The 12,906-nt window shown below is 46.2% G+C and overlaps 1 protein-coding gene across 1 annotated transcript in view; it reads left to right on the top strand.

Moving 5' to 3' along the window:
* The window catches only part of TNRC6C (trinucleotide repeat containing 6C), a 99,681-nt gene extending 94,817 nt beyond the window's left edge, over positions 1-4,864 (top strand). Inside the window, 3 exon segments of the mRNA XM_027654328.1 lie at positions 180-319; positions 1,650-1,881; positions 1,883-4,864. Coding sequence (XP_027510129.1) covers positions 180-319; positions 1,650-1,881; positions 1,883-2,011 — 501 coding nt within the window. The 3' untranslated portion in view covers positions 2,012-4,864.
* Positions 4,865-12,906: the final 8,042 nt, after the last annotated feature.

Genomic DNA, 12,906 nt, shown 5'->3' with positions numbered 1-12,906 from the left:
GGAAGTCTTAAGAAAAGACAGGATGTCTCTCTCAGTGCAGAGAGTGCTAAGTCTGTAATTAAATTCTTCTTTTTTTTCCTTTCACTTGTACTCACTCTTTAGCTTTTAAAACTTGCTTAACAAGCATTTTAAGTAACATCACAGCAGCACAGACAACCTTTGCCCCCTTCTCTCCCCAGATTGATGGTTCCACACTGCGGACACTGTGTTTGCAACACGGCCCTCTCATAACATTCCACTTGAACCTGACACAAGGGAATGCTGTGGTCCGATACAGTTCCAAGGAGGAAGCAGCCAAGGCCCAAAAGTCTCTGCACATGTATGTTTCTGCTCTCTTTTTCTTTGGTTATTAAGCCAGCTTTATCTCAGAAGCTAATTTCTTAGGCATTTTATTTGCCAGGAGTCAGAACTCAGATCACTAGTTACTTTAATCTGATTTTCAAAATTACCTGAATGAGATATAGAAAAATTAGCTGGGGGATAGATACTCATATACTGCTGAATAAGAGGTCATTACAAAACTTTATTCACCATTAATACTGTTTCCAGTTAGGATTTGTCACCTGTAAGGCTGCAGAGAGTTTGTAAGATGTGATAAGGGTTCCAGAAGAAGCTCAGAGGGAGGGACAAGGTTTTAGCCTTAGAGAGCAGCAGAAAGGACATAACGATGATAAATTAAGAATGTGTTCATGGTGGTCACCTTTTTTAAAGGAGTTATGAGAGAAGTGTATGACAACAAAATGTGGGTTTTAGGAGTTTTAAAACCCATGGGATTAATTGACATAAAAGCAGGAGGGGAGAATCTGAGTGATGAAATCAGTGAATCAGGGAGGATGAAGAATGCAGAGACTGATGTTTCAGGAGAATACTTGGGTGCTTAGTGTAGGAAAGTAGTTTTCTTTATGAACAGGTTATAGCATGAGTATAATGAAAGTATTGAGGTAGCAGAAACAGCAGTTGGCTGTGGGCTTTTATCCTTATACCTAAAGAGAGTCCCAGTTGAAGGAGGTGATCTCCACACATACGGCTTTGGGTGTTTGCCTGTTGATGCAGAAAGGTGGATAGAAAACAGGACAGAGAAGGCTTTGTCAAAGAGGCAGGGATTGGTCAAAATGAGTGGGTGTGTTATACATCTACACCTCAATTTCAGCTTGGAGTTAGATGGATCTGTGTCACAGAATCATAGAATTGCCTGGGTTGGAAGGGACCTTAAAGACCATCTTGTTCCACCCCCTAGCATGGGCAGGGACACCTTCCACTAGACCAGGTTGCTCCAAGCCCCATCCAAGCTGGCCTTGGACACTTCCAGGGATGAGGCAGCCACAGCTTCTCTGGGCAACCTGTGCCAAGTGCTTTATCCCTCACAGGGAAGAATTTTTCCCTAATATCTAATCTGTGAGATAGAAAAAGCCATTCCCCTTTTCCTGTCACTCCAGGCCCTTGTAAATAGCCTCTCTCCATGTTTCTTTTAGCTACTTCAGGTACTGGAAGGCAGCAATTAGGGTCACCCCAAAGCCTTCTCTTCTCCAGGCCAAACAACCCCAATTCTCCCAGCCTTTTCTCACAGGACATCCACCTCGGGTATTCCCAGAAGTGCCCTTTGCACCCCTCGCCTCACACCGTTCCACCATTTTTGTTTGTGCCCTCAGGTGTGTCCTGGGAAACACTACCATCCTGGCCGAGTTTGCTGGTGAGGAAGAAGTGAACCGTTTCCTAGCGCAGGGCCAGGCGCTGCCGCCCACCTCCAGCTGGCAGTCCAACACTGGATCCACCCAGACCCGCCTGGGCTCCTCCGGCAGCTCCCACGGCCTGGTGCGCCCCGACACCGGCCACTGGAACCCCCCCTGCCTGGGGGGCAAGGGCAGCAGCGACCTGCTGTGGGGGGGGGGTCCCCCAGTACTCCAGCAGCCTTTGGGGACCCCCCAGCGCCGACGACGGCAGAGTCATCGGGAGCCCCACGCCCCTGAATACTCTTCTCCCGGGGGATCTTCTCAGCGGGGAGTCCATCTAGGAAACGAGAGAGAAAACAAAATGGAAATAACAATCATCAGCACTAAAGGAAAAAAGAAAAAAATTTTAAAAAAAAAAAATTTAAAAAAAAAAAAATTGTAACCCTTTCCAGTCCCGGGCTCGATGAAGAATCCAGCTTTAACCCATGAGACTGGCAGCCCTCCTTAGTACCTCTGTCCAATATCGAATCCGAAACTGCAGAAGTCCTTGTGAACTGTTCCTGAAACAGTATGGGCTCCTTTTGGTCAGTGTCACATGCTAATGACAGGTTTTATTGTTTGTTTTGTTGTTTTATTTTTCATGGCTTTTTTGGTTTATGTTGTCTTTTTATGTTTGTATGGTGATTTTATTTTTTTTTTTTTCAAAACCAAGTATAAAAGCTGCTTAGGATAGGTCTATCATGAAGGGCACTTTTCAGAATTTGGGCTGGAAAGGGTTATTTTATCAACTTAGGGGGGTGGGAAGGGGAAATGAAAGCCTATTTAAATGAGCCTGTGACTATATTATGCACATTACAGAGGCGGACCCAATAATCAGAAAGGGTGAAGTGTGATATTTACCATTGGTACAGAAAAGTGACGAATCCAAGTGGGAACTATGGACTGTACAGGTTGAGTGGGGGGGGGGGGGGGGCAGGGTTGGGGTATCTCTGTGTCCACTACTCCCATGGATCTGCCTATGCACATTGCCCTTGTTTCATTACTTTTTCATGTCATTTTTTTTAATCCCAAAAATATATTAAAAAAAAAAGTAAAAAAAAAAATCAACAAAGAAACAAAAAAAAAATAAAAAAAAAAAAAAGACAACAAACCATATCAACATGCAAATACTTGAATCCAGCAGGCCAATAACAAAATGTGAACACTTTCTGAGTTGAATTATTACACTTCCAGGTCAGCATCAGTACACAAAAAACAGGCTCTAAGAATTTTTTTTTTTTAAAAGTTCAGACTCTATGTTTTTGTTGGGACAGATGTGAGTGTGCCTGTGTGTGTGTGAGTGTGTGTGTGTGCCCACGTGTGGTTTAACTCAACGTGTGAAGTTTTTTCCTTTTGATTCAGTATATGCTTTTTATTTGCTCATTGGTCAAATGTTTAATTGTTATTAGCTTCTAACTTTGCACTGAGTGTCCGCAGCCCTTCTTGTAGCTAATCCTGTAATGGTAAAAAAAAAAAAAAAGGACAAAAAAAAGGAAAAAAAAAAAGAAAGAAAAAAAAAGGAAAGAAACTGATAGAAGGGGCCGGCGACAATTCACGTGTAAATGTTTACTCAAGGACTCTTATTGCATTTTAAAAAATTACAGTGTGTATCTCTGGAGAATAATATGTATATCTACCTTTAGCGGCTTTTTATTGTGGACTAATGCAAGAAAATTATTACCGGAGTATTGCACCATTTTTCCATTCGGAATATAAAGTTTAAAAAAAAAAAATACTCTTGTTGAACTGTGGCCATAGATAATTGTAAAGAGTTGATAGTTCCCTTGCAAGCAGGAACAGAAACAAGCACTTGGACATAAGTTTTGACTGCTTTTGGAGGAGCCAGGAGTTTTGGCTCCCACCTGTTTACAGACCTTTTTTTTCTCTCCTTCAAACTTTAAAATAAAAAAAGGAATTACAAAAAAAAAAAACAAAAAAAACCAAAAACAAAAAAAAAAAAAAAAAAAAAAAAAGACTTCCATCGTAAAGAAAACTATTTTCAGAATGAAGATATGCTACTTCAGAGCTCTGGGATTGAACAGTGTTGTTGTATTATCCTTTTCTTTGGCCATTGCTGTGTACTATTTTTGTTGTTGTTTTCCTCCTCTTCGTCGAAGTGGCGAAAACTTTGTGATCACTATCTTGCACATGGTGGAAGATGTCTCAGGAAAGCCGGGTTTCCCGAGGAGCAACTCCACACCATTTCATGTATTTTTAAAAACCCAACTCCTAGCACTGAAGATATTATTAAAAAACAAAATAAAATAAAAAAAAAGACAGTAAGAAAGAAGAAAATACCTAATCTAATGTGTAGCAGTTACATATTTACCAAATAATGGACTCAAAAGAAATAGATGTTTGAAGAGTGCTTTATATATTAAAAAATCGCTTTATGTTTAAAAAAAAGATCAATGTTTTTGATTGTTTTGAAAGGAAGAAAGACAATGGAATAACATACACTTCAAGTATGTTTTAAAAATTATATGAACATTGTGCTCCCTGCCTGCTTGGATCAGGAAACTTGTGCATTACATTTTTTTTTTTTTTTTGGAAGATTAGCTTTTTAATGGTTTTATCAGATTTAAAAGGGTCCTGCAAGATTGCAAATTAACAAAAGCTGGTTTTATAGAGGATCATGAACTATGCACAAACTGGGTTCAAGACTTGTTTTTTTTTTTTCCTCAAGTTTTAGTAGTGTATTTAGCTGAATAACCTTTCCTCAGAGTAATTGCATCTCATTGCCATTACACGCCTGTTACATATATATTTTATATATATATACACACACACACTTATATAAAATATGTATGTGTGTATGTGCGTGTTTACATACAATTTTCCATGCTGAAGTTTAGCATTGAGTTGTAGAAAAACTCCTGATATTTTCAAATTGGGAATGAAAATTTCTGTTGGCGGGTTAGGGGTGGGTGGGTTTTGTTTTGGGGCTTTTTTTTTTTCTTTTTTTTTTGCCTTTTCCTTTTGAATTAAAGATGTCTGTAACTCTGAGATTAAAAAGAAAACCAACAATTGTGGCTTTTAATGTTTATTCTCCTCATAGAATGTGATTGTTAAAGAACATGCACCGAAAGTTGCTTTCAAGAGTACGAAGATTCTTTGAAACTTAATAAATTGCAGTTTTTTCTTGGCTGTTGAAATAATGTGTATTTTTCTTTTATGCAGGGGATACTAAAAGTATATCTGTTGTTAAATCTGTTAAGGTATTTCATGAAGAAGTTTAACTCTTTCACTTTGAACGAGGATGACTTTTAAGCCAGGAAAACCCCTCCTGTGGTCGCTCCCTCTGCTTGTTGGTGACACACTCATGAGCTTGCTCCATGAACGCTTTGCACATCACATCCAAAAGCACTGCAGAACCAGCAGTAACCATTTTTATGTTAAAATTCTGTTTTTATCATTTTTCCATGTCTTCAGTAACGTAGATGATTCGTCAGCCCTGTGAAGGCCACGAGGCTGGAGGTGACTCTCCTGCTCCATCATTCCAGAGCCTCTGGACCTGGATGTCTCTAAATTGCCAGTAAAATTTTTGAGCTGAGCAATAGGGTAGGAACACCAAAATATTTTCCTGTTTGGCCTTTCAGGGTTTGATTTGAGGAAGGTGTTTGCAGTGGGTAACCACTCCAAGGTCCCGTTACCCCCCACCATGCCAACCTGAGGCACAGGAGATGAAGGGATGAGGATTCCTGGGGAGATCCCAACCTTGCTCCACCTCCCTCATCTGAACTTTATGTTCTCCTCCCACCTCCACCAAACCAGTTCCTGACCCTTGGTGGCACTGGGGCAACTGGTGCTGAATGTGCTGTACAGCAGGGCTGGCCCTGGGTCTCGGTGGGTGCGAGTTTGTACTGGTGAAACTCATTCCCCCAGTCCATTTGAGAAGGAAAAAACTAAAATGGACAGCTGGATTAGTCAGAAAATGGTTCCCAGTCCTGAACAACCACCTCTGCTGTCACTGGGATTGTCCATAAACCATAATTTCATAAGGAAGACCCGTGGGGCAGGGGCGTCCCAAGCAAATTCAGAGTTGCAGTTTGCTGGTGGGTATGATACTGTTTAAAATACCCAAATTCAGCTTTGGGGGTAACTTCTGTTACTGAAACAGATAAAAAACCCTGTCTGCAGCCTGTTCTGCCAATTTTATTGATCTGGCCCCAAAGTTGCACAGCTCTTTTTTACTGTTCTCCTTCCCACCTCCCTATTTTTTACCTCTTCCAGTCGTTTCTAATGTAACTCTTGGAAGAGAGTTCCCTTCTCTTTTCCTTCCTTGGTTCTTTGTTTGGTTTGCATTTCATTGAGCATTTTTTCCTTGGCAGGGAAGGCCTTCAGTTCTGGTGTCTTTAGGTTTTGTTGCCAAGACATCAAAGTCCCTTATGAGTTGGATGTTTCAGTCTTCCATGGGGTTGGTAGTGGTGGCTTTTTGTAAATCAAATGCACTCTTAATATTTAGCATCCCCCTGGTATATTAAAGGGAATACAGCTTCTGACCAAAATCAAATATTTTACTGTTGGCATAGCTCTTTATTTTCAGTGTCATTCTCCTGCTTCAGTGCTATTCAGTATTTCTCAAATTGTAAAGAAAGCTCCTGATGATCAGGATTCACCCTGTGGCTCCAGAATCTTTACAAGAAAACATTTTTAACAATTTGTGGTTTTTTTCTGTATATTGCATTTGCTGTACCCTCCATGGCACCTTCACTGCATGGCTCCCTGTCTTAAGGCCAAGAGAATTTCTGTTTCCTAAGTGATCTGAAACTGTCAAACTTCTTCTTAGTTCCTTGTCTAGTTTGTGGGTGGCACTGGCAGAGCAGATGTTTTCGCTTTTTCTGCTCCAGAAATATATTATTGTTCTTGCTAATTCAATATATGATTGTGTATGTGAAGGAGCTTTTTAATTAAAAAAAAAAAATTGTATATGGATATCTGTATATGTTAAGAATTATTGGAGTTGGAAGAGTCTGGAAATGGAATTGGAAAACCCTTTTAGGATTTGGGTTGTGGGCAGCTACAGTGTGGAGCAGATCCAAGCAGATCCAAGGTTGCCGTGGTGACGGATCCTCTGATGCTGTCCACGAACTGCTGCTGAGTCCCCGCTGTCCGGTGCCAGCTGTGCCCCTGTGTCACTGTATTGATGCTGAATGTACAATCTCAAGTCCTGCATAGCCAGTTTCAGGGAAGGGGAGTTCTGGAAAAATGGGATGTGGAGCTCAAAGGAACTCTTGGTGTGAACTGCACGGATGCCTGGCGTCCACCGCCTTCCGCAGCGCCCCGAGGGAAACGGCAGCTCCCCAAATGTCTGGAAGGGTCTGTGGCTCACTTAGCAGGATCAGAAGGAGATGCCCAGGACGTGTCAGCTCCCTGCAGGTCTCCTGGACTGTCTCACCCAGGTCCTTGTGCCGCTCCCGAGGCGGCGACGTGCCCCTGAAACCTTAACGGCCGCGGGAGCAGCCCGGCTTCTGTCCTCTCACATCCCCCCTCCTTCCCGAGGGGTCTCTTCCAGAAATGTGCTCTTGGAATTCGGGAGAGGCGCCTCCAACACTCATCCACACTGTAGCTTTCCTGAGGGAGGACGGACTAACGTGCCCATGTTCTAGTGGGGTCTAGGTGTCTTCCTCCAGCGGATACACCAATCGCTCAGGTTAACTATTGCTGCAAGTTGCCAGACTCCATCCTCCAGCACCAGTCCAGCCTCTGCAGAGACAGTCCAGCTGACCATCAGATGACCATTTTAACCCCTCATGCTCCCACTGTTTCCTTCTCTCTAATGAAGGTGTTTCATTAGACGTGAATATGACACTTTGTCCTCTGTGTGTGTGCCCCTGGTGTTTGGTTTTTACTGTCCCATGCATTGGAAACGAGTTGCTTGTAAATTTTCTCTTGATGAAAACGTGGTCCCAGTGCGAGTCATGATTTCAGGGTTATTAAAACAATGTTATAAAACACAAAAAGCTGGAAGATTGCTTTGCTTTCAATAAATATGGTTATTGGTAAAGGTGGTTTGCCTTGACCGACCTGTGAGGTGCTGCTCACTCCTGGGGAAAAGCGTGTGGGTGTCCCCATCAGTGCCTTTGTCTGTCCTGAGTTAATATTTATTGCTTTAAATGTTCATTTTGTTCAGGGAATGGTTGTGATAATATTCAAAACTGTGGCAGATTACTCTGTAATTTTTCTGTTGTTCTGTCTCCTGGATCCTTTGCCCATTTCATAATTTTTCTGGATGTCTTAATTTATACCAAAAACATGTATTCAAGCAGGCTACAGGCCTCTCTGGGTTACTGATGATGGTGGAAAGGAGCAGATTCTCTTTCCGTTTTTGCAGTAGGTTGTTTTGGCTGCAGTATTCAGGAAGTATGTTTTACTGTCTGTACCTCACACGAGCAGAAAAAACATCTTTTCATTATTTTATCTGATTTCAAAAGGGGCCCACTTTTTCTGCCTTTTCCTGTCACTTGTCTGTCTCCTTCCCACCTCTTCCCTCCCTACAGATGACAGGAAACTTCTGATAAAGGCAGAGGAGATGATTATTCTGCAGGTGAAGAATGGCAGCTTCTGCCTGTGTGAAGTCTGTAAGTTGCCTAATTAGAACTATAATCCCAGTGGGATATTTGAGCACGAGCACAAAATATCTGAAAGACATAGGAGGGGACAGGCATTAGTCCCCACAGCTAAGCAGCCTCTCTTTTCTGGGAGAATCATGAATTCAGAAGGAAAAGCTCATAGGAAGATTGCAGATAACTCTGATTACCTTGGATTCTTTTATAGCTGAAGGGTTTCCAAAAAACTACCAGGATGGGGAGACCTGCAGCATCCGAGGTGGGATGTGGCTGGTGTGAGGAGGGTGGAGAGCCCAGGGACAGGGCTGGAAGTGTACAGGGATCTCTGATTCGTAGGGGATTTCTGAAATAGCTAAAAATGCCTCAAAACAAAAACAAGCAATAAACCCCCAAATCAACAAATGGGTTTCCCCACTGGCTCTGGCTCAGTGATGGATTTGGATTTTTCTGCAGCATCACTATGCAAACTTAAGCATGGAGGGAGGTGGTCCTGAAGCTGTGTCCAACTTACTGGGTTGCTCTAATATCCTTTATTTTTTGCTCACCAGCAGTCACTGCGTGTTCTGCTGCTGTCACCCTGAACTGCTTTTTAAGCTTTTGCTGCCTCTTGGTTTGTGAATTGTGGGTCACACAATAACCTGGCACAGGTGGGAGCAGTTTCAAGATTTCCCCAGTATCTTTCTTTGAAAAAATACCTTATCCTGGGACTTTTCTGAAACACAAGACATGAAATTGGGCACTCAGAACCAGCAATTCCAGCCCAGGAAGGGGCCTCAGACACCCCTTGGTGCTGTTTTTAATCACAGACCATTAAAGATTAAAACTGGGATTGACGCACAATAAAGCTGAAAACTTTTTCTGCAGCAGGACACTTTTTGTTTGTTATTTAGTGGAGGTTAAGCACAAAACACTAAACCCTCAAAAGATGAAATTTAAGACAATGTAAGGAATTTTTGCTTCTGTTCCTAAACAGGGGGGCAGAAGGAAGAGGGGAGTATCCAAACACAACAGGATCCAGTACATAGGTGAAGGATTGAGTCATCCTCCAGTAGAGACAGTGATCTTTATCCCCTTATAGTTCAAACACTGATTTTTTTTTTTTTAACCTGTTTATAGACTCCAGGTGTTCCAGGACATTGGAGCCCAGTCTGGGCACTGTCTTTAGATGAGAAAGGGAAATTTCTGAAGCGAGTCTGGAGGGAATTGATTGAAGTCTCCTTTTACCTGAACCTTCAACAAGGCTAGGAGGCCAAATACCATGTTTTCCATATGAGGTTATTCCTAGTATTCTTGTCATTTCCCCCTGGCATAACAAGGATTGGTGCATTCTTAAAAGTGCTTTCCTGGTTTCACAGCCAGTGGTGGTACCACAGAGGGATCAGTCGTGTGTCCAGCTGCTGTCGTGTGTGGGACCTGAGAGAGCAGAAATACCAAGTCAGAGGATTTATCCAGCCTTTTACCTTTTTTCTTCCTTTTCTTTTATGTCTTTATCATGGCCAAGTCTGGAAGTTCAGGGTCTGCAAAACAAGCAAAGGCTTATCAGCACCTTGGCTTCTCCCCATGGGTTACAAGGCTGTAACAAAAGGACATTGGGGCTCCTACAGCACAGGCAACACTGGATTCTGCTGCCCTGTGATTAAGGCCAGAGCCCTAACGGGGATGATCAGAGCTGTGGTGAAAAGCTGGGAAAACACTCACAGAGTGGAGATTCCTGCTGTTTTGGAGATGCTGCCAGGCTCGGCCCAGCCCCAGAAGCCAATCTGCTCTCCAAGGCTCAGGGAGGCACTGCCCTTCCATGGCTTGTGGCACAACTTTGTGTCAGGGGAACAAACCCCCCTTTTCCTCTCTTTGCATGGACAAGCAGCCCTGTTTTATTAAGGCACTGCCATGTACATTTGTGGTCTTTCCTGAAGGCCACCTGGGGGCCACTCAGCCCTGGGAAGACACAGGGCATGAACTCAGGTGTTTACAGAGCAGATGAGGCTCCTCCCTGGAACCTCCTGATTTCGAAAGGCCTTTGTATCAGGCCAAGCTCAGCTCGCTGCTCTCTGTGCACTGAGCTGTCAACTGAAAGGCAAAGGACTGTAAATCCTGTTTGCAAACGCTCAGAGTCCTTCAGCCTGTGGATTCCTGAGCTCCTGCAACCTGCTCTGTCCAGGGAACGAATCTGAGCTTGCTGCAGGGTGGGCTGGTGGTCAGAGGGGTCAGTGGTCAGAGGGGTCAGTGGTCACAGGGTCGGTGGTCAGAGGGTCAGTGGGTCGGTGGTCACAGGGTCAGTGGTCACAGGGTCAGTGGTCGCAGGGTCGGTGGTCACAGGATCATAGGGTCAGTGGTCACAGGGTCATTGGTTACAGGGTCAGCGGTCAGTGGTCGCAGGGTCAGTGGTCACAGGGTCGGTGGTCACAGAGTCGGTGGTCAGTGGTCACAGGGTCAGTGGTCACAGGGTCGGTGGTCAGTGGTCACAGGGTCAGTGGTCGCAGGGTCAGCGGTCACCGCGTCCCCGGGGCTCAGCCCTGCCCGCGGCTGCAGTTCCCCGTGTCCCCACACGGTGGTGCCGGGGAGCCGCTCCGAGCCCCCGGCGCGGGAGGTTGGGGGGGATCCTTTAAGAACTTCCCTTCTTGGAAGCAATTCCAGACAGGGTTTGTGTCCCCGAGGATTTCTGGGTGCTGGTGGCTGCTCTGCCATAGGGGCAGCGGGGGGTGCTGTGGGGCCGCACTGCAGGGATCCGTCGCGAACAGAGAGTGAATTGTAGGTGAGTGAGGCGAGCCGGGAGCCCACGCTCCTGTGGCCGGTGCATGGGCTCAGTCATGGAATCATTAAGGTTGGAAAAAACCTCTAAAATCGTTGAGTTCAACTGTCAACCCAGCACTGCCGAGCCCACCACTAACCCATGGCCCCAAGTGCCACATCTACCCAGCTTTTAAATCCTTCCAGTGATGGTGACTCCACCACTGCCCTGGGCAGCTGTGCCGGGGCTTGGCAATCCTTTGGGAGAAGAAATTTTAGCCGATATCCATCCTAAACCTCCCTGGCACGACTTGGGGCCGTTTCCTCTTGTCCTATCTCTTGTTACCTGGGAGACCAAACCCCACCTGGCTCCAGCCTCCTTTCCTGCACTGAAAAGCACTGAAAGCTGGGAGGGCGCTGCCCTGACTGGAGGAACTCGGTGACCTCCCAGGTCTTTTCCAGCCTAAACAGCTCCACGATTCCCTGAATGCCAACCCCCTGGGAGAGCCCTAATGGGGCTCATGTGATGCGGGGGCCGCAGGTTTGCTCTTCCCAGAGCACTTAGCCCGCCTCGTTTCCCCGGTGCTTCGCCAAGAAGGCCCTAAAGACAAATACCCTTAATTATCCCCTCAACGAGTAAGTGCCGCTTCTTCGGTTTAAAATGTTTTGCTTTCTCGTCTGGGTGTCCTTGGCGCGACTGTCCGTGTGCCAGGGCCGCGCATCAATCAGGGCTGAGCAAACTGCGGCAGCCAGCGCCAATTAGGCACATCCCGGGCGGCAGCTGCTCCCTCCCCGCGGCCGCGGCTGTCACTGGTGCGGCGGCAGCTTCGTTCTCCCTGATTGTTTGTGTACACAAATTAAGCGGGAGCGTCTCGCGGCGGTTTGATGGGATGTGCTACATGATGTGGAACAGAACGGGAGGGATCACACGGAGCTCTCTCTCTCTCTCCCGGGGGGTGACACGGGTGAGCGTGGGGACAGGGGCTCTTGTCTGCGCTGGAGGCGAGTCTGGAGTGAAACGGGTCCAGCTGGGGGAAGGGGGAGGCAGAGGGAAGGGAAAGAAGTTAGAATGAGATGATGTTCCAGATCTTTCTGCTGTTTTGAGAATGGGAAAAGCAGCCCTTGGTTCTGCAAGTTCACTGTGATGGTTTTTTTGTGGAAAAACAGCACCAGAGACCTCGGCACCAGCCAGGGCAGCTCTGTGTGTCCTGGCACAGCCCTCACTGCTTCGGAGGGGCTGGGATTTCCAGTGCAGGGAGAGCAACTGGCCCACAGTGACCCCACAGGGGCAGGGCCCTGTGTCCTTGTTCCACTCTCATGCCCTGCAGAACATCTCCCTTCCCCGGTACCAGGGGAAGCCCCCCTACAGAAAACCAACTCCACCCTAAACCACAGCTGAGAGGGCCAGGTGAGGAAACCCCTTCAGCCCCAGAAATGGGGTCAGAAGAGCAACCACTGCTGCTGCCTGGGATGCCACACTGGAGACAGCCAGGTTGTGCCTGGGGACTGAGGGACTGAGGCTTTTCCCTGGATCCTGTGGCTGGGATATTGCATCAGCCAATGGAGACAACAGCCCTCAGACCCCAGCAGCCCTGACTGCCCTGGGCCACCATCACGGGCAGCCTCCCCTCCACACTCTGGGTCTCCTGTGTGCTGGAGGCTTTGAGCAGCTGCTCGGGAGGCCAGAGGACTTTCATCTGCTGCTCCCCTGACCCACAGGGGCTGTAGGAACCCGGGGATACAGTCAGCTCCTCTGGACAACCAAGTGCTTCAGGGCAGAACTGAGCTGGGGGAAACCTGGATGGGTGTTCAAATGGATCCTGCTCTTCCCCTGAAGCCCCAGCACGAAGCACCTGCCCCAGCTACCCTCTCCTCCTGGCAGGGGAAGCAGAAGGAAGGGC

The sequence above is a fragment of the Corapipo altera genome, unplaced genomic scaffold (assembly GCF_003945725.1).
Source record: "Corapipo altera isolate COAL_440 unplaced genomic scaffold, ASM394572v1 343, whole genome shotgun sequence".
In the NCBI taxonomy this organism is placed as follows: domain Eukaryota; kingdom Metazoa; phylum Chordata; class Aves; order Passeriformes; family Pipridae; genus Corapipo; species Corapipo altera.
The sequence above is the reverse complement of the archived record's forward strand: the minus strand, read 5'-3'. Positions and strand labels throughout refer to the sequence as shown.